This window comes from Haliotis rufescens, unplaced genomic scaffold (assembly GCF_023055435.1).
Source record: "Haliotis rufescens isolate VD_foot unplaced genomic scaffold, xgHalRufe1.0.p SCAF_3, whole genome shotgun sequence".
NCBI lineage: Eukaryota > Metazoa > Mollusca > Gastropoda > Lepetellida > Haliotidae > Haliotis > Haliotis rufescens.
In genome coordinates, this window is record NW_025964001.1 from 43,529,717 (window position 1) to 43,554,229 (window position 24,513).

Here is a 24,513-nt window from a genome sequence, read left to right on the forward strand (position 1 = left end):
GTGTGAGTATGCAGGTGTGTATGTGTGTGTATGCGTGAGTGTGTGGTGGGAATGTATGTGCGTGTATATATATATATGTGAGTGTGTGTGTGTGTGTGTGTGTGTGTGTGTGTGTGTGTGTGTGTGTGTGTGTGTGTGTGTGTGTGATATGTATGTTTGCATGTGTGTGGGTATGTGAGGGTGTGTGTGGGATATGTGCATGTGTGTGTGGTGGATATATGTATGTGGTGTGTATGTGTGTATATGTGTGGTGTGAGTGTATGCAGGTGTTTGTGTGTGTGTATGCGTGAGTGTGTGGTGGGAATGTATGTGCGTGTATGTATGCATGTGTATGTATGCGTATGGGTATGTGAGTGTGGCGTGTGTGTATGCGTGATGTGTGGTGTGTGTATGCATGTGTTTGGTGTGTGTATGCGTGTGTGTTTGTATATGTATATGTGTGTGGTGGGTATGTGTGTGTGGTTTATGCGTGTACGTATGTGTGTGTACGTCTCGAGTACGAATATATACTGCTCTGATTGTAGTATAAGCACCAAATAAAATGTTAAACGTCACATTGTTTCACTGTGTTGCAAAATAAATTTGTATTTCTTTACTTGCAAACGGCAGAATCTCTGCAAAAAGAACATACTTGTTTTCTCGTTACTTGTAAGCAGAAGAATCTCTGTACGCAGCAGTCGTAATTCATAACTGTCATGCCGGTTTTTTGTTTTGTTTTAACTGGGCTGTCGGGTCGCCTGGGCCACTGTCATTTGAATGTCGCGTCAGGTCTCGAGTGTTAACAGCAGTACTGCTATGCGGCGTTGGGCAACAAACAACCACTTACTTTTTAATGCAAATTGTGTGAGTGGCGGATGCTGCAGGTGCAGCGGGACATGTTCTCCCTGTTCGAGAACACCTGGGGCGGTCGGGTAGCCTAGTGGTAAAAGCGTTCGCTCGTCACGCCGAAGGCCCGGGTTCGATTCCCGACATGGGTACAATGTGTGAAGCCCATTTCTGGTGTCCCCCGACGTGATATTGCTGAAATATTGCTAAAAGCGGCGTAAAACCATACTCACTCACTCACTCGAGAACACCTGGTGTCATCAGTAATTGTCAGTGATCCGTTCATGTAATATTCACCACTGTTTTACCTTTTACGACAAATGGATTCTGTTCGGCAGATAATCGAGACTGATTATTCTCTGGTGTTCTCTGGACACGTGTACTCGTAACCGCGCTAAGAAAGGTGTTTAAATACCAAACAAAATTCACGTTTCCCCTGTTTAATCGAAACGTATTTAGAATTGAACTTTAAACACGTGAAATATGCAAGTAGCATCCGACTCAACACTGAATCCCAATAATTTAAACACGAAGCTTGAAAGAGGAAATCGAGACCCAAGAGCGGTATTGCTTGAGTTACCACCCTTCTTAGAAATATCCAAAAGTTTAGCCACATTGTGAGTCGCGAATATTTTTTAACACTATGAAAACAGCTCTGAAGAAATCAAACAGCAACAATGGACGTACACTGACGAACCAGTGTTCCCACACACAAAACTTTTCTTATCAAAAATTGTCTATGCGTATAGAGGTCTAAACGTGTATAAATCGTAAAAATGTTAAGCATTGCTTCAAATCTAAAGGTGTTAAGATCCTAAACATGTTTAGATTTGAAAAGCTACGCCAAACACATTTTAACGATTTCAAAATATGTGGGCCTCTGAACGCGTTAAAGTATGGGACAAGGACGTGTGTCTGGGCACTAGGACTTGACTTTAATGTGGAATTAATATGCAAACGAGAAATATCAGCTATATACATGGCACATAAATGGGCTGTCTAGACACGTGATGTGTAACTGAGCTTGTAGCAGTCGGGAGTAAACCTAATTCGAAAAGAACGCATGTCAACATCACCTAGTCAACTGACCCAGGACAACCTCAAACATGCAACAAAACTGTCGTTGATATCAAAAAGTCGTTTTTCAAAACAATGAATCCGTTGTGTGACTTAAGAATTATGAACACTTGTCGGCTCCTGTATCAACTTAGCGAGGTCATTTCTTGACAAAAATGAATAAACGTCACCGATTGGTTTAGGAACGCGATTAGAACGGTTCAAAAGGAAGTTAGGGTAGGGATGGGGGTGTATGCGTATCAACATCTGACTTCCTTTTCCTTTTTTGAAAACAATGTACAGTAAACTGCGTTTATAACAAACACGCTTATAACGAACTGACGGATATGACGAACTTTTTTTGTCCTGGCCAATTGCTGTGTATATGCTGTACATATGCTTATAACGAACTACGGTTAAAACGAGTTCATTATAGCCGTAGTTTACTGTATATGCGCCTGCGATGTGTTTATTGGGAACGGAATGTGTTCCGGGATTAAATGGGGATATTAACTCCACCAAGTCACAATTAGCAGTGTTTCACTGTGTACGGAGATGCAAGGCATTATTTACTGCCTATAAGTTAAGTCACGGCATGTAAAGTGGGACAGGGTTGGACGACTGTGGACATCCATTTCAGTAATATTATGGCGCGTCAGCTTCACGTAAGGTGAAAGCCAAAGGTGGAGCGAGTCACACATTTTGGTATTCGATGTCACGACAAGCATAAATTAACCTTGGGCGGCTCAGAATGGCAAACTCACAAGGCCAGTTTCAGGCCACTGGCCCGATCGTAGATACGGTTCTGTCACTAATCGATCTCCACACAGGAACTGTCCGAACTGTTTAAGTGGCAGTTTTGTATTGATTTCAAAGATGCACTTAGCGAATATGGTTGTATATTTGTCTTGTTGACGTGACGCGACACGGTCCACGGCACATTCGTTTTGCGCCATTTCTGTTCTGCAGCATACCCACGATTTTCAGCAAGCCGTGGTATTGCATTACAGTAAACTACATTTATAACGAACACGCTTATAACAAACTGTCGTATATAACGAACTGTTTCTCTGTGACGTCCATTTTCTAAAGATGTTGTACATATGCACATGACAAACTACGGTTATAACGAATTAAAATTAGTTAACCCTTTGGGTCGTTATAACCGTAGTTTACTGTATTTGTGGTTAAATAAAGGTGTTTTTATCAACACCTGATAGTTAAACAATCATAAAAAAACACACGTGTGTGAGTATCATGTTCCCAACAAACACGCTAACATCCAAATTGTGCGCGATGCATGAGCATGCACGCATGTACTGTGTCACCCCGTACTTATAATGCCCTCTGCATCCTAGCATTCATGCACCTGATGAATAGGTAACAATATACCCCGAAACGTTGTGTTCCTCGTAATAAAGAAGTTGACAACCATGAATTTGTCTCTTATTGGACGTTGATGTGATTACCGACACGCCAGGAGATAATTGATTGAAGCTATGCTTTTCATAAATGTAATGAATTGCTGTATTGGATAATGGCACAACTGACAGCTGTTATACGGATATACTGCATCGTGTTAAATAGCTCGATTTCCGTAACTGAACACTGTACAGAATTCATCAAACGTTAATCAAACAGTGCTGTTTCGCAAACTCGAGGAAGTCCTCATGTCAAGGGGATATGAACATTTTCAAAATAAATTTAAAAGAACAAAATTATTCCGAATGTGAACGAGATGTTTACCCTCAGGGATCCAGGTGTTTTTGTTGTTTGGTAGATTCTGCCTTTTTATGGACGTTCAGGTCTGTTCACTTTGACACGACTTTTAAAAACCTTTTCTGTACACCGGGAGGAGCTGGGCTTGGCAGGTGTAGAGGTTGTGGGTTGAAGTTTCCACTTGCAGTGTTGAGGACTGAGAACCAGCACTTGTCTCGTTTGTCATCGGGAGGAGACACTTTTCACTTTGACACGACTTTTAAAAACCTTTTCTGTACACCGGGAGGAGCTGGGCTTGGCAGGTGTAGAGGTTGTGGGTTGAAGTTTCCACTTGCAGTGTTGAGGACTGAGAACCAGCACTTGTCTCGTTTGTCATGGTCCCAGTGTTTACAATGGGGTAATTCTCAGCTTGAAATGGCGCATCGCTGTAGTAGATGTTGCCTGGAGAACTGTACTTACTGTTTTCACGTTTAGCGGGATACTGTCATCAGAATAGAGTGAATACAATTTCTCTGCATGTAACTGTTATGACCACACTTAGTGGTTGACCTTATTTTGTCATTACTCACTAGGAAGAGCCAGGCTTTTCCTTCCAATTTGGGTTACATGTTACACGTAAGTCCTCCATAGTATTTTGGATGGTGCATTCAATATGAGGTGAGGTGAAATTGGGTTTAACGTCGCATCCAAGATTATTGCACTTATATAGCGACGTGCTTGCACGTGAGTGTGTGGCTGCATGTACTACTCCGGACTGATGCCGATTTATAGTGCTAGCCCACTGGGATACCATGCTGCAGTTTCACATGAATACCCCACTCAGACACAACATACTGACTCCGAGCCGACCAGTTCTGTTTTATCCCATTAATGCCGAGCGCCAGACAGGGTAACAACAAGTACCAATTTTTTTGTCTTTTGGTATGACGCGGCCCGGGATCGAACCCCGGACCTTCCGCTCTCCGGCTCTACCACTAGACCACGGAGGCGGTCTCATTCAATATGAACGTGTTGGAGTTGTGCAGGACGCTACCGATTTCTAAGAGTAGAATCTACTTTAATTTTCATATATTGATTGATTAAAACTATATTTCCTGAAAGACAGATGGTGTTAGAAAAAAACCAACACAAATAACTGGTCACCTTGTCTTCTGTATACTAATCTTCACTCCTAAACGCCTTTTCAAAAATGTCTCGGTCAACTTTCACACCAATTTAAACTGATTTTGTTACATTTAACGGACAAAAGAGGTACAAATTCGGACGACAGTCAGTCACACATCGCTCTATGGCTGACTAATAAACCCCTGTTTAGTCACCCAGTTTAGCAACGTTTACTAGGTTACCTTATCTCTATCTTGTCACTTTTGGTAATACATGCAAGTGTAGATTTGAGTGAAACAGCCTTGAACGCGACGTAAGCCCAATTCACCTTGCAGATGATGATGCTGCTGCTGATGACATTGTCTGAGATTTTACGAGCCTTTCAAGTGTAACCCTTTCCACCCTTTTAGTTGCCACGCGGCACCTTTTGTAAGATGCAATTTTGAAATGATGACCTGGTAACAATCAATCATTGAGCTGTCTGCTTATCTTTGCACTGTACTGTACAGTACTGAGCTTCTCTACATTGTGTTTATTCTAATAAATCTTATAGGATCTGTGACTTGGTTGATTGTGTGCCATCCTATTTTGTCCGAGTGGGTTATTTGTCCTAATACAAGCCACTTGATAGTCCGGCCCCGATTTGATCACTTGCAGGCCGCCTTCATATACTTGATATACTGTTAAACAACGTTTACTCGTTACATATGCTACTTCAAATATAACCATGATTCTTCTGCTTCAAAATATGTCACGTATCTTCTGCTTCAACTACTTCACAGTATGTCACGTATCTACTGTTTCACCTACTTCAAAATATACTGCCCAAAAAAAGAAACGCAAAACTGAAATCTGTTTTTCAAACTTGACTGTTATTAAAGATGAAGGCTTGAACTCAATATAAATGTCATTGCTTACTGTGAATATTGACCTTACACTAATTTATTGCACCCGAACACAACATTTGGTGACTTGTCGCCAAAATACAGCATCTTTAAACCAAACTGGGAGAAATTGCATGGAGAAAAAGCTGTTAGCATGCTGCACGTGCAAATACGGCTACTTAACCTTTATACCGATGGGTATAAAAATTTGGCAGTCCTGCTGCGAATCACTCTCCGATGTCCTGTATACGTGACTCTCATGATGCCAAGACTGAATGAAGACTGTAGAAACGGAGCCATTGGACGTCTGGAAGCTGGAGAAAGTCAGACATCAGTAGCTAGGCACTTTAACGTGAGGCAGAGTACCATTTCTCGTCTGTGGCAGCGCTACAGACTCCAAAACTCTTCGCAACCGGACAATCAGTGCAGCATACACAGCTAACTATGTTCCTGGTCTTCGTAGAGTCTCAACGCAAACCATCAGAAAGACAGCATGGGATTGGCCAATGAGACCATATACAGCGCCCGTTCTGCGGCAACATCATCGTCGTGCACGTCTGCAATGGAGCAGAAATGTTTGACCATAGACCCTAGTGCACTGGACAAGGATAAGGTTCAGTGATGAGTCGCGGTTTATGCTGTATCGCCATGATGGTAGGATGCGTGTCTACAGACGGAGAAATGAACGCTACACCCGACACTGTATTCATGAAGTCGACCGATACGGCGGTGGAAGTGTCATGATGTGGGCAGGCATATCCGTGAATGGTAGGACAGATCTGGTGCACGTGCAGGGAAATCTAACTGATGTACGCTACCGTGATTAAATCCTTCAACGTCACCTTATTACTGCCATTGACGTCAGAAGAGAGATTTTCCAGCAAGACAACGCAAGACCGCATACTGCACGTGTTACCATGGATTATCTTGCCCACAACAATGTTACTGTGCTGCCATGGCCCTCCAAATCGCCTGATCTAAACCCCATTGAACATTTGTGGGATCTGCTAGACAGACGTGTACGACGCCGACAGCCTCAACCACAGACGCTTCAACAGCTGAACCATTCATTGCAGGATGAGTGGAAAAGGAGTCCACAACGCCAGATTCGACGCCTCATACAATCCATGCCCAGGCGGTGCAGAGCTGTGATCGATGCTCGTGCTCGATATGTCACGTATTAACTTCTTCAACTACTTTAAAATATGTCGATGCTCGTGGTGGTAACACCCGGTACTGACTTTGGCACAGTGCCATCACAGACACAGACGTCCCTTAGAACATTAAAAAAACTGTTTGTAGTGTAAGAAACATGTGCCCCATCCTGTGTTAAGTTTGGTTGTTGTATCTTCACTATTTATTGTGTAATGATCCTATTTCATTAAACATGTAATGAAACACTGATAATTCTGTTATGCGTTTCTTTTTTTGGCCAGTGTATGTCACGTATCTACTGTTTCACCTACTTCAAAATATGTCGCGTATCCACTGCTTCACCTACTTCAAAATATGTCACGTATCTACTGCTTCACCTACTTCAAAATATGTCACGTATCTACTGTTTCACCTACTTCACAATATGTCACGTATCCACTGCTTCAACTACTTCAAAATATTTCACGATTCTACTGTTTCACCTACTTTACAATTTGTCACGTATCTACTGCTTCACCTACGTCATAATCTATCACGGATCTACTGCTTCAACTACTTCAAAATATGTCACGTATCTTCTGCTTCACCTTCTTCAAAATATGTCACGTATCTTCTGCTTCCACTTCTTCAAAATATGTCACGTATTAACTTCTTCAACTACTTTAAAATATGTCACGTTTGTATCTGTGTCATTCATTTCAAGGACGTTCATATTTACTGCCAGTGCCCTTTCTTTTATCAATAAGTATTATTTATCAGCGCGTGGGTTGTGATGGGACATATTGTGACATTGTATGGTTTAAAGATGATTGGAGTCCAGAGGTTGAAATATTTACAACAGACCCTAACGTTAGTCTGCTCCAGAGACAAGCAGCAAACACGGGGAGCTTGCCTTGCACACTGTCCACGTGGGGTCTGAATGCGACACTCTTCTCAATTACTCTATAAATGTAATAGAAAGACAATTGATGTGCACCATCTGCTTTGATGAGAATAGATAATACAATAATGGCAAGCAAGTATTGGTGATACAATAGCTGTGTTGGTTTGAGGAACCAATAAGTGCATAGTATCATGGTAACTGTAATTTCTCGATTATTTACGTGTAGAACCCAATCGTGTAAATGGGCCTGTTGGCAGCCTCACTCTGCAATCTGCGTCTTGTATTCATGAGCGCCACCACACGACGGGAGCACATCAGTACGTCATGGAAAGCACACTTGTATTGTTTGTCAATGGCATCAAGGTGAGTTCATAGCGAATACATATAGTATAGGGAATTCCCGTGCATGCAGTAAATTCACTCAATCCTCGCCCACTCGGCTCACGGCAGTACACTGTCGCTAGATATTAATACGAGTCGTGTGTCATGGTGATACAAACTGCCCGTAACCCAAATACTGGGTGGTTGGGTTGTCTGGAGGTGGAAACGCTCAGACCTGGCTCGTCATTGCGAGGACATGGCGTCGGTGCCACATGGGCATAATGTGTGAAGCAGATTATTGGCGTACCCTACTTCTTTTGTACTGGACAAAATAGTAATTGCGGCTTAATCACCTACAATCCTTCACCCAGTTACCGGACGGGTGACCTGCCTTTTTGCATGCTAATTATTGCATGTTGCTACATGTGCTTTGTATGGCAGATAGCACTGACTGTATTACACTCAACAGCATTACAGATCTTTAAAACTGTCAAAAGACGAATCACTTTTGACACAAATGCAAAAAAGTAACTTCGATGTCATTTAACATTTATCACAGGGGAGGCATGGGTGACCAAAGGGTCTATGGTTAAAAAAATCGATACCCGGAGTTATGACCCTTAATCGTGACAGGATCGCTGATCTTAGGTTCGAATCCAAGGTTCGTTCTGATTATGATCCCTGGCTTGTCTCCAAAGCTGGTGGGTTTAAGCAAAACTGTTATCATTCATGACCTGCCGAGTTTTTAGATTTTACCACGTTTAGGTGAGGCGAAACGGGGTTTAACTTCGCGTCCAAGATTATTTCACTAATATAGACGTGCATGAACGTGTGTCTGTTACGGCTGCCTGTACTAGTCCAGACTAATGCCGATTTAAAGTGCTCGCCCATTGCGATAGCATACCGCAGTTTAACATGGATACCCTACTCAGACACTCCATACTGAATCCTTTCCGATCAGTCCTTGTTATGCCGTGTTATCCTTTTATGCCGTGTTTGTGGTCAAATCCCGGTTCACCCCGATTATGTTTCTAGGTTTGTGAGCACCATACTCGTGCTCGTGGGTTTCACAGAAATGATAAACGCCTGAGACCTGCATCACATAGGGCTTTCCGCCCACATTGAGCTGACAAGTCATGATATAACTCAAATATTCTTAAATATTCGAAAAAAAGGTGGGCACGGATGGCCCAGTCGTCTTAGGCGCGGCTATTTGTTGTGCAGAGTTGCGTTCGTACGGCACGCCAAAAACCTATGATTACGGGTTCGAATCCCGGTTCCCCCCAGTTATGTTCTAGGTTTGACAGCACCATAACAGTACGCGTGGGTTTCACAAAGTGGCGAACGTCTGTCAGCTGCATCATTTCGGGCTTTCCTCCAATATTAAGTTGACAAAATGAACCACAACGAAAATAGCTACATGCATTCAGAGTAGGTTTCAATTCATTTCTCAGCTTGCAGTGCGACGCTCCCTGAAAACTCTCTAATTGGATCAGATAAACCGAGTATTCCGAAGGACAACATGAATACTTTAGGATGAAATATTTATACTTGTTTCAATATTTCCAAAGACGTTTCGAAGATACCCATATTTACACAATGTAACCACCGCTAGCATTTATACCAACGTAAATGCAAAAAATTATGATGTGGCAGTTTCACTTGGGGTTTATGGGGTTTTATGCATTCCTCGTCAAGTTAATGGTATAAAACCTCACGCGGGACGCATAAAACCACTTATCATACCTCCATGTTAGAATGATAAGATCTGATTGGTTCACCTGAACTTGATAACATTCTTTATCTCAAATTACATTATAATACTAGCTTCTGATTCGCAATGTTTTTCCATGTAGCCTGCTCATGTAGGCCGCTCATGTACCCCGCTGTGAAATAAATCGGATCACATCTAATGTATCCCGCTTGGGAGGGAAATGCATTTCTGAGCAGGAGAATAAATCCCTTATACCCCATCACGAAGAAGACAGGCTGCGCGTGGATTTCGGAGCGGGAGAATAAATTTCCTCTACCTCGCTTCGAAGCGAAAGGCCGCACGCTTCCCAAATTCAAAATTGATATAAAACAGCTGTTCGATTGATTTGAGGATAACCTTCGCTCTGTCACGAGACTTGAAGCTTTTTGTTCCGTAGCGGGCTTCAATAAATGTATTTTCCTGGTCAGATATCCACGTGCAGCATGTTTCGTTTGTGGCGGGGTATGAGATATTTTTTTATTTTTTTATTTATTCCCCTCTCTCTCTCTCTCTCTCTCTCTCTCTCTCTCTGTCTCTCTCTCTCTGATGGAGTTTGTGAGCGTTCACATTTAGGTGACAAATATGTGGTACTGATAAACCATGATTCATAATCAGCGCAAATATAAAATTCTAACCAATTATCCCTGGATCATGGGATGTCTAATGGACGTAACTCTGCACTACTAATAAAGTAGTGAAACTCGATATGAGATATACACTTTGACATCAGTTATTCAGCGGGAGTCCATTATTCCTGGTTGAAAATAATGTTTCAATAATTGAATAATGTTTTATCACTGTCGACACCTAATTACTAAACAAGGTAAAACTTTACAATGACAGTGGGCGGTTAGTGGCGTAACACAACACTCACTCGCATAGAAATCTTCTATCCGCTGGTCGGTGTTTCAGATCCCCATAATGCACCGATTAAGATCTTTGATCTGTCATAACATTACCTGTGTTTTTGAATCTGGCAAAAACCACCCACCAAGGCTATCAACTTCTGCGTAAAATCCGTTCAGAGAGAGAGAGAGATGTATTGCAGGGTACATCAAATACGCCATTCTCCCTGTCTTAAAGATAATTATTAATTCAATCAAGGTGTGGTGAGATGAAGAGTGCGTGCGTGCGTGTGTCATGTGGCCGGGGAATTGAACCACCGACCTTCGCCCTCAGGACAGACGCTCTATCCACAAGACCATAGGGGTCAATTCTGTCCAAACATTTAATTTTTAAACTTATCCTATCTCACACTATGCATCTCTCTTTCTTCTTTCGATTCTGAGTGGAAACGTATCTGAAATAAAAGTTTCCAGCTTCTAAAGTTAATTAACCCTGTCATACCTCACATCGTCACGGTCACCTCCCAGATCTAGGTCATGCGCGCTATGCATGCTGGTTGACCTTCTAGCACTGATCACGTGTCTATCCCAGTCAACTCATTCTCTTTCAAATCGCCACGCAGTGGTGACGTGTTGTTATTACAGGAATCCATTTTGGGTTTTTCTTTTCGCTTGCAAGCGATCTTCATATTTTTGTCGTCTAACTGCCTGCAAATTTACTTATATCCCTGTTTGGGATAGTTATTCATCATAATGGACGAGCAGTCTACACGGAGACCTGTCTGCACTTTGTGCCGACGTGTTTTCTCTCCGTCTGACCCTCATGCCCAATGTTCGGATTGTCGTGGATTATGCAGTTTATTAGAGCGTTGCGAGCTCTGCTCCGATCTACCAGATGAATCCTTCAAACTGTACCTGCATAAATGTCGGCGTCGGGTGTCAGATCGTCTCTCTAAGACTGCAGAAAAATCCACGAAAGCCAAGAAAACACCGGTCAAGAAAGCGAGATCGGCCCGATCACCCTCACAGGCGGGCCAGAATACTAGGGATCAAACTGGTCCCATGATCTCGTTAGACGATGAGGGGGTCTCTGACTCTTTTCTCACAGACGACATGTCTAAGGTATCCACGAATCCACCTTCAAAGCCGAACCTACCCTCCACATCCCGAGACTCGGACATTCGACGAGTCCTCTCGTTAGACACGAGTGTGGATGACCGGCTTACGTCAGCCAACGTATCCAACCCGACCGAGGTTCGTACTTTCGACTCGTCGTGTTCTACGACTAACATGGAGCTCGCTCCTGTTTTACCTTCGGAGGGTACACATGGTACTGGTACCTTGGTCGACCCTATAAGTTCGGTCCGTCGTTCGAAATCTCCCACACGACGATCTTCGCAGGATCGATCCTCTCAAGACCAGGAGTCGTATGACGACTCATCGGATCAAGGTTCACGAACCTCCCATTCCAAAGAGGATTCACAAGACGATAGACATTCGTCCCGGGATCGACTAGCATCGACAGTCAGTGCACTTTATTCAGTGCAATCATCGGGGGATCGGCATTCAGACTTTGACCAACGGACTTCTCACTCTCGACACCGAGATGATTCACCGAACATCCCACCATCGAAGGTTCCTCGTACTTCCGAACCTCGAACCTCCGAACCTCGAACCTCCGAACACCGAACCTCCGAACTTGGACCCCCGAACCTCCGAACCTCCGAACCTCGAACCTACGAACATCGGGCCTCCGAACCTCGATCCTCCGAACTTCGAACCTCCGAACCTCGAACCTCCGAACCTCGAACCTCCGAACCTCGAACCTCCGAACCTCATCGAACCTCCGAACCTCATCGCACCTCCGAACATAACCGACCCTCCGAAACTCGTCTTATGACAGGCGAGCGGATTATCGCTCATGCCCTTATCATGTCTCACGAAGAGACTATTCAGACCCATCACGTCTAGGCTCGGAGGATGAACGCTACAACGAGTCTATTAGCCATTCATCCTACATGTCTCGATCTTCTCCTTCACTCACCCATCCGGAGTTTCGACTAAGAGATTACCCTCACACTTTTGATTTACATGAACGTGGTGATTACCCATGGAACACTACTTCATATAGTGCCTACGCACATGAGTTGGAACGATACCCACACCACAGGGATCCCCACCCTCCATGGCATGGGTATCCTCATGATCCAGATTACAGACCTTATCGGTCAAGCTACATTTCCTCTTCTCGTCATGAGGACTCTCCTCGGCGACATAGAGATAGACCACTCAGATCAGCTACCGTTAGTAGATGTCCTTCACCTAAAGATAGGCAGAGTTCTACTTCACCTACTCGTCGTACCGGCTCCCCATCGCCACCTCCGGTTCGACGCCCTCCTGTTTCCTCTGAATCACAGACTCCTGCAACATCACAAGCTCCATCTCAAGCTATCCCTACATCATGGATCCCTAGCGAACTTTCTGCTATTCCAGCAGAACAGATTCATTCTCTGTTACAGGCTGTAACAGCAGCATGTCTTCCCCAACCGGCACCTGCTGTACCAACTACGGTACCTCTATCTACACCCACTACATCCCTTTCAGTGGATCAACCACCAGAATCAGAGTCATCAGACCACTATACCTCCCCAGCTTGGTCTTCTGGGAGCTTCGACATAGCGGATCCGATCACTGTACTTATCTGGATAGCAGATAAGTTACAATTGTTAAAAAGCACTTCAACGGAGGACACTTTATCGTCATTTGTTGTGCCTTCAGCCTCGTCGCCGAACATCACACTCCCTCCGAGACCAGTCCTACAGGATATGGCCACCAATTTAGACAAAGCATTTGGATCCTTTCGCCGTCTTCGTGATCGGCTTCAATCTCCACGCTTTGTATTGGCGGATGCAGGGACTCATGGCTTGTCTACGATTTCTCCCGAACTAGATGGTGACATCGCAACATTAGCTCCTAAGCGTCCGTACTCAGCTTCTTCAGTGGATGACAGGGATCTCGTTCACCTCGACACCACTGTTCGAAGGACCCTCCCGTTGGTCTCCACTATTTTATCAGCAACTGAAGCACTTTCGTCGGCTCTAGCTCATGCATCTTCCTCGGAAGAATCCTGTATTCGAGGTGCTGTGACCCTCATCCAGCATAAAACGACAGCTATACTAGACCTCCATGCTCACCATGCGGGATCTATCACTTCTCTTCGTAGACGTGGGGTGTTACAACATTGCTCATGGGATGATCAATTTAAGAACAGGCTGTACCAAATGCCATGGTCAACACCCTCCCTTTTTGCTGGGCGCATACAGGAGGTCGCCCATGAAGTCCAAAGAGACACTTCCCTGCAAGTCACTGTTGACTTACTTCGTCTCCAGAAAAATCAACTGGAAGAACAAAGGAAAGACCGAAGACGACCAACCTTTACTCCTTCTCAACAAGACCTTAGAGAAGTTTTGAGTAACAGGTCTGCTTCTTTTCGTGGCCGTGGCCGAGCACGCCAACATCAGCGAGGAGGGAAATCAGGCGGACGCACCGTCTCCTTTTCAGGGACTAAAGGAAACACTAACTCTCCTAAGCCAGGAGACACTCACCACAAATGACTCACTACAACAGCAGAACGACTGGGACCTTCCAACTCCAGCCATTCCGATTTTCTCGTCTCCCGTAGGCTGAAGACTAGGCACGTTCGCTTTAAACTGGACCATCCTAGACGACCCATATGTGTCTCGTCTCCTACAAACAGGTTATCCTCTACCTCTTGCCACCACACCTCCGACGACGTGCAAACCGCCTCAACATCTGTATCCAGCCAAACAACTTCCAGTTCTCATAGACACCATAAACACGTTACTTGTAAAGAACGCAATAGAGTGTCTGGGCACTCAGCCAATGACACCAGGGTTCTATTCTCCAATTTTTCTGGTTCCCAAGAAAAACAGTCCTCAACTACGTCTCATCTTCAACATGAAAACCTTCAACAAACTATACCTAGAGACTCCTCCACACTTTCGCATGACATCAATCGCTCTACTACGAACGATTATTCATCCCGGCGACTTCATGATCAGCCTAGATATACAAGACGCGTACTTACACGTCCCTATCCTGCCAGAGCACCGCCATTTTCTTCGGTTTGTGTTCCTAGGCCAACACTACCAATGGCGAGTGCTCCCATTTGGAATTTCTTCGGCCCCGTGGCTATTTACTCGCCTCACAAAACCCATCGTCAAGTTCCTACACACTCGAGGCATCGTCTTCGAAACGTACATCGACGACTGTATTCAAGCCAACAAGGATTCGAACACTCTACTTCATCACCTCGATTTCTCTCAACGCCTACTTCATCAACTAGGTTGGATCATCAACCCAAAAAAGTCCGAAACTATTCCAACACAACGTCTCCAGTTCATCGGAGCCCTCTTCGACACGAGTCTGGGCAAGATGTTTGTACCCCAAGATCGTTGGGAGAAAATCCAACGCCTCGTTCCATTGGCACTCAAACAGCCAATTTCCTTACGTCAATGGCAACAACTTCTCGGTCTCCTAACATCAGCACAAGCCCTCACCAAGAGAGGTCAACTTCACTGACGGCCAATCCAGTGCTTCCTCAAGCCCTTCCTTCAGGACGAAGATTGTCAGGTTCTAATATCTCTTCCAAACCATCTACACCCACACCTCAAATGGTGGTTAACTCCATCAAATGTCTGCGAAGGAGTCTCCTTGCAACCATTCAGCCCGACCCTCCACCTGTTCGTCGACGCCTCAACCGTCGGATGGGGAGCTCATTGCCAAGACCTACAAGTGGCAGGGCGGTGGCCATTAGAAGAAAGCCAGCTTCACATCAACAATCTAGAATTCAAAGCAGTGATTCTGGCAGTGTCTCATTGGTCAACACTCCTTCAGTCCTCCACACTAATGATTCAGTCAGACAACCTATCGGTCGTGTGGTACATAAACAAGATGGGATCCACCAAGTCAACGTCACTTCTATCTCTAGCACTCGACTTCTTCAAACTGATCGACTCACTCAACATTCAAGTTCGAGCGAGACATATTCCCGGCATCGCCAATGTCATAGCCGACTCCCTGTCCCGACCCGACAAACCATCTCCCACGGAATGGCGTCTACATCCTGTGATTTTCAGTGGATTTGCCAGTTATTTCTGTGCCCAGACGTCGACCTCTTCGCAACCCGCTTCAATACTCAGCTATCCCGGTTCGTATCTCCTATCCCAGACCCCCTAGCCTGGGACCACGATGCGTCAGCAATCCCATGGGAAGGACTACATGCTTACGCCTTTCCCCCAACCGGCATTCTACATCGGGTTCTACAGAAGATATCAACCACCAATCGCCTCACTCTACTTTTGGTCGCGCCCTACTGGCCAACACGCAGTTGGTTCATACCGCTCATTCGTCTCGCAGACAGAAAGTTTTACCATCTACCTCTAAGGGACGATCTTCTGCATCAACCACACTCTCAGCTCCGTCATCCGTCGCCAACAACCCTCAATCTATGCGTTTGGCGCATTTACAGAAATCATTGATAGCTAAGGGTTATTCTGAACGAGTGGCCAAGACCATTGCGGGGGCGCACAGGTCATCTACTAAAGCACTATATGACCATAAATGGAAGGCATTTGAATCGTTTTGTCATTCACAGGACATTTCCACACCTGCCACGGCATCCCCGCAACAAATTGCTGAATACCTTCACTATCTTCGATCATCTCGTAAACTAAAAGGTTCGACTCTAGCTACCTATTTAGCTGCGATCAATTCTGTCATCGCAACTACAACGGGCACTAAGATTTCAACAATCGCCGAATTACAATCATTGATCAGATCGTACAAGTTGGCGGACCAAACATCACGTTTTCGACCACCAACTTGGGATCTAAACTTGAAAATTTTATTATAAATTGTATATTTATATACTTATCCTATCTCACACTATGCATCTCTCTTTCTTCTTTCGATTCTGAGTGGAAACGTATCTGAAATAAAAGTTTCCAGCTTCTAAAGTTAATTAACCCTGTCATACCTCACATCGTCACGGTCACCTCCCAGATCTGGGTCATGCGCGCTATGCATGCTGGTTGACCTTCTAGCACTGATCACGTGTCTATCCCAGTCAACTCATTCTCTTTCAAGAGCATATAGACTAAGGAATTGCGATGTGGGGATGGACGGGTGGGCATATAACGTGTGAGATAGGATAAGAATATAAATATACAATTTATAATAAAATTTTCAAATTTTTAAACTTATCCTTTCTCACACTATGCATTTTATCCCACGGTTGGATGGTGGGGCGCAACTCCCTTGTCTATAGATCACAAACGTAGGATATTTACGAGGAAGCTGGAACTTAACAGTGGTACAATACTTAATACAGTAACACAGTTAAGTGTCGTAAGACAACAAAAAAACGACAACTCGTAGACAGGATAAGAAGAACACTCTCAAAGAATGTTGAGATCCTGATACGTGAACAACTGAAACACAATAAGTCGGGTACAACATGTGTAACATGTTCAAACGTAATCAAGCGTAATCGCATGTCTAAAACGAACGAGTACGACTTATATTCGAGAGAGTATACATCCAGTCGTCGAATCTACAAGACGGGGTATTCCTATCTCCAGAGGACGATAGGTTGGACCCGCTCGGCATCTCTTTTATCGCTTCGTCAAACCCTCAATCATGTCAGTGATTGAATCGATGGGTACAAACGAGAAGAGGAAACGATCAACAATATCCACAAAAGGATCATCAATCCGTTACTCAACACACATACCTAAAGTAGAGGTGTTTGAAATAAGGGATCGGGACACCGAAATCGGCCGCGTCTAATGACGACTTCGAGTTGAAGACCAAGATCTCTACAGACGAGTGATTATACCCTCCAACCGGATACTCAGTCTGGGAAGCCCGAATGAATACAATAAACACCAATAATCATGACAAATGTTTATTATAAATAGAGATGGATGTAATGTAATGAAAATCTGGTTATACATCTCCCTATCTGCGCAGGTGTGTCTTTGAGATCTGTTGTGCGAGTACCAGGGGTCCAAACTGGTGAAGGCCTTGAACGTCCGTCACTGAGATGTCTCGGAGGTAATGGGAAGCGAACACGGTATCGGATTTCCAAAAACATCCCTCCATAATTGCGGTCAAGGAGCAATTACTGTGAAGTGCCATGGTGGAAGCGACAGCACGGGTTTCGTGAGGATTAGATGCGACTGGAGCAGGTAGGCCAGCGAAGGTGTAGGCTCGAAGGATCACTGAGCGTATCCAAAACGAGATTGTGGTACGGGATACCTCCGTAGTAGCTGCCGCAGAGAGCGGGATGAATCTACGGGATCTCTTACGTAATCGACGAAGTGGTTTCGCAGCTTCCAGATAGATTCGAAGTGCACGTACCGGACACAACGATATGTCTTCGTCAGGGTTTAAGAGGGCAGTCAACGGTGGGATACTGAATAGTCGATCGGGTTGACCAGGGAGTTGATTTTTGGCGATGAAATCCCATCGTAGTCCCAAAAATACTTTCCCATGTGCAGTTCGTTCGTAACGCACTCTGTTGACGTCTAAAGCGTGAATTTCACTCACTCGAGCCGCCGTTGCAAGGGCCAGAAGGAAAACTGTCTTCAAAGAAATGTGTTCGAAATCTTTCTCGGCGAGAGGTTCGTACTCGGTCGACGTTAGATGGCGAAGTATGATGTTTAGATCCCAAGTTGGTGGTCGAAAACGTGATGTTTGGTCCGCCAACTTGTACGATCTGATCAATGATTGTAATTCGGCGATTGTTGAAATCTTAGTGCCCGTTGTAGTTGCGATGACAGAATTGATCGCAGCTAAATAGGTAGCTAGAGTCGAACCTTTTAGTTTACGAGATGATCGAAGATAGTAAAGGTATTCAGCAATTTGTTGCGGGGATGCCGTGGCAGGTGTGGAAATGTCCTGTGAATGACAAAACGATTCAAATGCCTTCCATTTATGGTCATATAGTGCTTTAGTAGATGACCTGTGCGCCCCCGCAATGGTCTTGGCCACTCGTTCAGAATAACCCTTAGCTATCAATGATTTCTGTAAATGCGCCAAACGCATAGATTGAGGGTTGTTGGCGACGGATGACGGAGCTGAGAGTGTGGTTGATGCAGAAGATCGTCCCTTAGAGGTAGATGGTAAAACTTTCTGTCTGCGAGACGAATGAGCGGTATGAACCAACTGCGTGTTGGCCAGTAGGGCGCAACCAAAAGTAGAGTGAGGCGATTGGTGGTTGATATCTTCTGTAGAACCCGATGTAGAATGCCGGTTGGGGGAAAGGCGTAAGCATGTAGTCCTTCCCATGGGATTGCTAACGATCATCTCGTAAACTAAAAGGTTCGACTCTAGCTACCTATTTAGCTGCGATCAATTCTGTCATCGCAACTACAACGGGCACTAAGATTTCAACAATCGCCGAATTACAATCATTGATCAGATCGTACAAGTTGGCGGACCAAACATCACGTTTTCGACCACCAACTTGGGATCTAAACTTGAAAATTTTATTATAAATTGTATATTTATATACTTATCCTATCTCACACTATGCATCTCTCTTTCTTCTTTCGATTCTGAGTGGAAACGTATCTGAAATAAAAGTTTCCAGCTTCTAAAGTTAATTAACCCTGTCATACCTCACATCGTCACGGTCACCTCCCAGATCTGGGTCATGCGCGCTATGCATGCTGGTTGACCTTCTAGCACTGATCACGTGTCTATCCCAGTCAACTCATTCTCTTTCAAGAGCATATAGACTAAGGAATTGCGATGTGGGGATGGACGAGTGGGCATATAACGTGTGAGATAGGATAAGAATATAAATATACAATTTATAATAAAATTTTCAAATTTTTAAACTTATCCTTTCTCACACTATGCATTTTATCCCACGGTTGGATGGTGGGGCGCAACTCCCTTGTCTATAGATCACAACCGTAGGATATTTACGAGGAAGCTGGAACTTAACAGTGGTACAATACTTAATACAGTAACACAGTTAAGTGTCGTAAGACAACAAAAAAACGACAACTCGTAGACAGGATAAGAAGAACACTCTCAAAGAATGTTGAGATCCTGATACGTGAACAACTGAAACACAATAAGTCGGGTACAACATGTGTAACATGTTCAAACGTAATCAAGCGTAATCGCATGTCTAAAACGAACGAGTACGACTTATATTCGAGAGAGTATACATCCAGTCGTCGAATCTACAAGACGGGGTATTCCTATCTCCAGAGGACGATAGGTTGGACCCGCTCGGCATCTCTTTTATCGCTTCGTCAAACCCTCAATCATGTCAGTGATTGAATCGATGGGTACAAACGAGAAGAGGAAACGATCAACAATATCCACAAAAGGATCATCAATCCGTTACTCAACACACATACCTAAAGTAGAGGTGTTTGAAATAAGGGATCGGGACACCGAAATCGGCCGCGTCTAATGACGACTTCGAGTTGAAGACCAAGATCTCTACAGACGAGTGATTATACCCTCCAACCGGATACTCAGTCTGGGAAGCCCGAATGAATACAATAAACACCAATAATCATGACAAATGTTTATTATAAATAGAGATGGATGTAATGTAATGAAAATCTGGTTATACATCTCCCTATCTGCGCAGGTGTGTCTTTGAGATCTGTTGTGCGAGTACCAGGGGTCCAAACTGGTGAAGGCCTTGAACGTCCGTCACTGAGATGTCTCGGAGGTAATGGGAAGCGAACACGGTATCGGATTTCCAAAAACATCCCTCCATAATTGCGGTCAAGGAGCAATTCCTGTGAAGTGCCATGGTGGAAGCGACAGCACGGGTTTCGTGAGGATTAGATGCGACTGGAGCAGGTAGGCCAGCGAAGGTGTAGGCTCGAAGGATCACTGAGCGTATCCAAAACGAGATTGTGGTACGGGATACCTCCGTAGTAGCTGCCGCAGAGAGCGGGATGAATCTACGGGATCTCTTACGTAATCGACGAAGTGGTTTCGCAGCTTCCAGATAGATTCGAAGTGCACGTACCGGACACAACGATATGTCTTCGTCAGGGTTTAAGAGGGCAGTCAACGGTGGGATACTGAATAGTCGATCGGGTTGACCAGGGAGTTGATTTTTGGCGATGAAATCCCATCGTAGTCCCAAAAATACTTTCCCATGTGCAGTTCGTTCGAAACGCACTCTGTTGACGTCTAAAGCGTGAATTTCACTCACTCGAGCCGCCGTTGCAAGGGCCAGAAGGAAAACTGTCTTCAAAGAAATGTGTTCGAAATCTTTCTCGGCGAGAGGTTCGTACTCGGTCGACGTTAGATGGCGAAGTATGATGTTTAGATCCCAAGTTGGTGGTCGAAAACGTGATGTTTGGTCCGCCAACTTGTACGATCTGATCAATGATTGTAATTCGGCGATTGTTGAAATCTTAGTGCCCGTTGTAGTTGCGATGACAGAATTGATCGCAGCTAAATAGGTAGCTAGAGTCGAACCTTTTAGTTTACGAGATGATCGAAGATAGTAAAGGTATTCAGCAATTTGTTGCGGGGATGCCGTGGCAGGTGTGGAAATGTCCTGTGAATGACAAAACGATTCAAATGCCTTCCATTTATGGTCATATAGTGCTTTAGTAGATGACCTGTGCGCCCCCGCAATGGTCTTGGCCACTCGTTCAGAATAACCCTTAGCTATCAATGATTTCTGTAAATGCGCCAAACGCATAGATTGTGGGTTGTTGGCGACGGATGACGGAGCTGAGAGTGTGGTTGATGCAGAAGATCGTCCCTTAGAGGTAGATGGTAAAACTTTCTGTCTGCGAGACGAATGAGCGGTATGAACCAACTGCGTGTTGGCCAGTAGGGCGCGACCAAAAGTAGAGTGAGGCGATTGGTGGTTGATATCTTCTGTAGAACCCGATGTAGAATGCCGGTTGGGGGAAAGGCGTAAGCATGTAGTCCTTCCCATGGGATTGCTAACGCATCGTGGTCCCAGGCTAGGGGGTCTGGGATAGGAGATACGAACCGGGATAGCTGAGTATTGAAGCGGGTTGCGAAGAGGTCGACGTCTGGGCACAGAAATAACTGGCAAATCCACTGAAAAATCACAGGATGTAGACGCCATTCCGTGGGAGATGGTTTGTCGGGTCGGGACAGGGAGTCGGCTATGACGTTGGCGATGCCGGGAATATGTCTCGCTCGAACTTGAATATTGAGTGAGTCGATCAGTTTGAAGAAGTCGAGTGCTAGAGATAGAAGTGACGTTGACTTGGTGGATCCCATCTTGTTTATGTACCACACGACCGATAGGTTGTCTGACTGAATCATTAGTGTGGAGGACTGAAGGAGTGTTGACCAATGAGACACTGCCAGAATCACTGCTTTGAATTCTAGATTGTTGATGTGAAGCTGGCTTTCTTCTAATGACCACCGCCCTGCCACTTGTAGGTCTTGGCAATGAGCTCCCCATCCGACGGTTGAGGCGTCGACGAACAGGTGGAGGGTCGGGCTGAATGGTTGCAAGGAGACTCCTTCGCAGACATTTGATGGAGTTAACCACCATTTGAGGTGTGGGTGTAGATGGTTTGGAAGAGATATTAGAACCTGACAATCGTCGTCCTGAAGGAAGGGCTTTAGGAAGCACTGGATTGGCCGTAAGTGAAGTTGACCTCTCTTGGTGAGGGCTTGTGCTGATTTTAGGAGACCGAGAAGTTGTTGCCATTGACGTAAGGAAATTGGCTGTTTGAGTGCCAATGGAACGAGGCGTTGGATTTTCTCCCAACTATCTTGGGGTACAAACATCTTGCCCAGACTCGTGTCGAAGAGGGCTCCGATGAACTGGAGACGTTGTGTTGGAATAGTTTCGGACTTTTTTGGGTTGATGATGCAACCTAGTTGATGAAGTAGGCGTTGAGAGAAATCGAGGTGATGAAGTAGAGTGTTCGAATCCTTGTTGGCTTGAATACAGTCGTCGATGTACGTTTCGAAGACGATGCCTCGAGTGTGTAGGAACTTGACGATGGGTTTTGTGAGGCGAGTAAATAGCCACGGGGCCGAAGAAATACCAAATGGGAGCACTCGCCATTGGTAGTGTTGGCCTAGGAACACAAACCGAAGAAAATGGCGGTGCTCTGGCAGGATAGGGACGTGTAAGTACGCGTCTTGTATATCTAGGCTGATCATGAAGTCGCCAGGATGAATAATCGTTCGTAGTAGAGCGATTGATGTCATGCGAAAGTGTGGAGGAGTCTCTAGGTATAGTTTGTTGAAGGTTTTCATGTTGAAGATGAGACGTAGTTGAGGACTGTTTTTCTTGGGAACCAGAAAAATTGGAGAATAGAACCCTGGTGTCATTGGCTGAGTGCCCAGACACTCTATTGCGTTCTTTACAAGTAACGTGTTTATGGTGTCTATGAGAACTGGAAGTTGTTTGGCTGGATACAGATGTTGAGGCGGTTTGCACGTCGTCGGAGGTGTGGTGGCAAGAGGTAGAGGATAACCTGTTTGTAGGAGACGAGACACATATGGGTCGTCTAGGATGGTCCAGTTTAAAGCGAACGTGCCTAGTCTTCAGCCTACGGGAGACGAGAAAATCGGAATGGCTGGAGTTGGAAGGTCCCAGTCGTTCTGCTGTTGTAGTGAGTCATTTGTGGTGAGTGTCTCCTGGCTTAGGAGAGTTAGTGTTTCCTTTAGTCCCTGAAAAGGAGACGGTGCGTCCGCCTGATTTCCCTCCTCGCTGATGTTGGCGTGCTCGGCCACGGCCATGAAAAGAAGCAGACCTGTTACTCAAAACTTCTCTAAGGTCTTGTTGAGAAGGAGTAAAGGTTGGTCGTCTTCGGTCTTTCCTTTGTTCTTCCAGTTGATTTTTCTGGAGACGAAGTAAGTCAACAGTGACTTGCAGGGAAGTGTCTCTTTGGACTTCATGGGCGACCTCCTGTATGCGCCCAGCAAAAAGGGAGGGTGTTGACCATGGCATTTGGTACAGCCTATTCTTAAATTGATCATCCCATGAGCAATGTTGTAACACCCCCCGTCTACGAAGAGAAGTGATAGATCCCGCATGGTGAGCAAGGAGGTCTAGTATAGCTGTCGTTTTATCCTGGATGAGGGTCACAGCACCTCGAATACAGGATTCTTCCGAGGAAGATGCATGAGCTAGAGCCGACGAAAGTGCTTCAGTTGCTGATAAAATAGTGGAGACCAACGGGAGGGTCCTTCGAACAGTGGTGTCGAGGTGAACGAGATCCCTGTCATCCACTGAAGAAGCTGAGTACGGACGCTTAGGAGCTAATGTTGCGATGTCACCATCTTGTTCGGGAGAAATCGTAGACAAGCCATGAGTCCCTGCATCCGCCAATACAAAGCGTGGAGATTGAAGCCGATCACGAAGACGGCGAAAGGATCCAAATGCTTTGTCTAAATTGGTGGCCATATCCTGTAGGACTGGTCTCGGAGGGAGTGTGATGTTCGGCGACGAGGCTGAAGGCACAACAAATGACGATAAAGTGTCCTCCGTTGAAGTGCTTTTTAACAATTGTAACTTATCTGCTATCCAGATAAGTACAGTGATCGGATCCGCTATGTCGAAGCTCCCAGAAGACCAAGCTGGGGAGGTATAGTGGTCTGATGACTCTGATTCTGGTGGTTGATCCACTGAAAGGGATGTAGTGGGTGTAGATAGAGGTACCGTAGTTGGTACAGCAGGTGCCGGTTGGGGAAGACATGCTGCTTGTACAGCCTGTAACAGAGAACGAATCTGTTCTGCTGGAATAGCAGAAAGTTCGCTAGGGATCCATGATGTAGGGATAGCTTGAGATGGAGCTTGTGATGTTGCAGGAGTCTGTGATTCAGAGGAAACAGGGGGGCGTCGAGCCGGAGGTGGCGATGGACATCTACTAACGGTAGCTGATCTGAGTG

The 24,513-nt window shown here is 45.1% G+C and overlaps 1 protein-coding gene across 1 annotated transcript in view; it reads left to right on the top strand.

The window, feature by feature from the left end:
* The first annotated feature begins 7,889 nt into the window (after positions 1-7,889).
* The window catches only part of LOC124123859 (xanthine dehydrogenase/oxidase-like), a 61,646-nt gene continuing 45,022 nt past the window's right edge, over positions 7,890-24,513 (top strand). Inside the window, exon 1 of the mRNA XM_046487047.2 lies at positions 7,890-7,989. Coding sequence (XP_046343003.2) covers positions 7,951-7,989 — 39 coding nt within the window. The 5' untranslated portion in view covers positions 7,890-7,950. The remainder of the gene's footprint in view (positions 7,990-24,513) is intronic.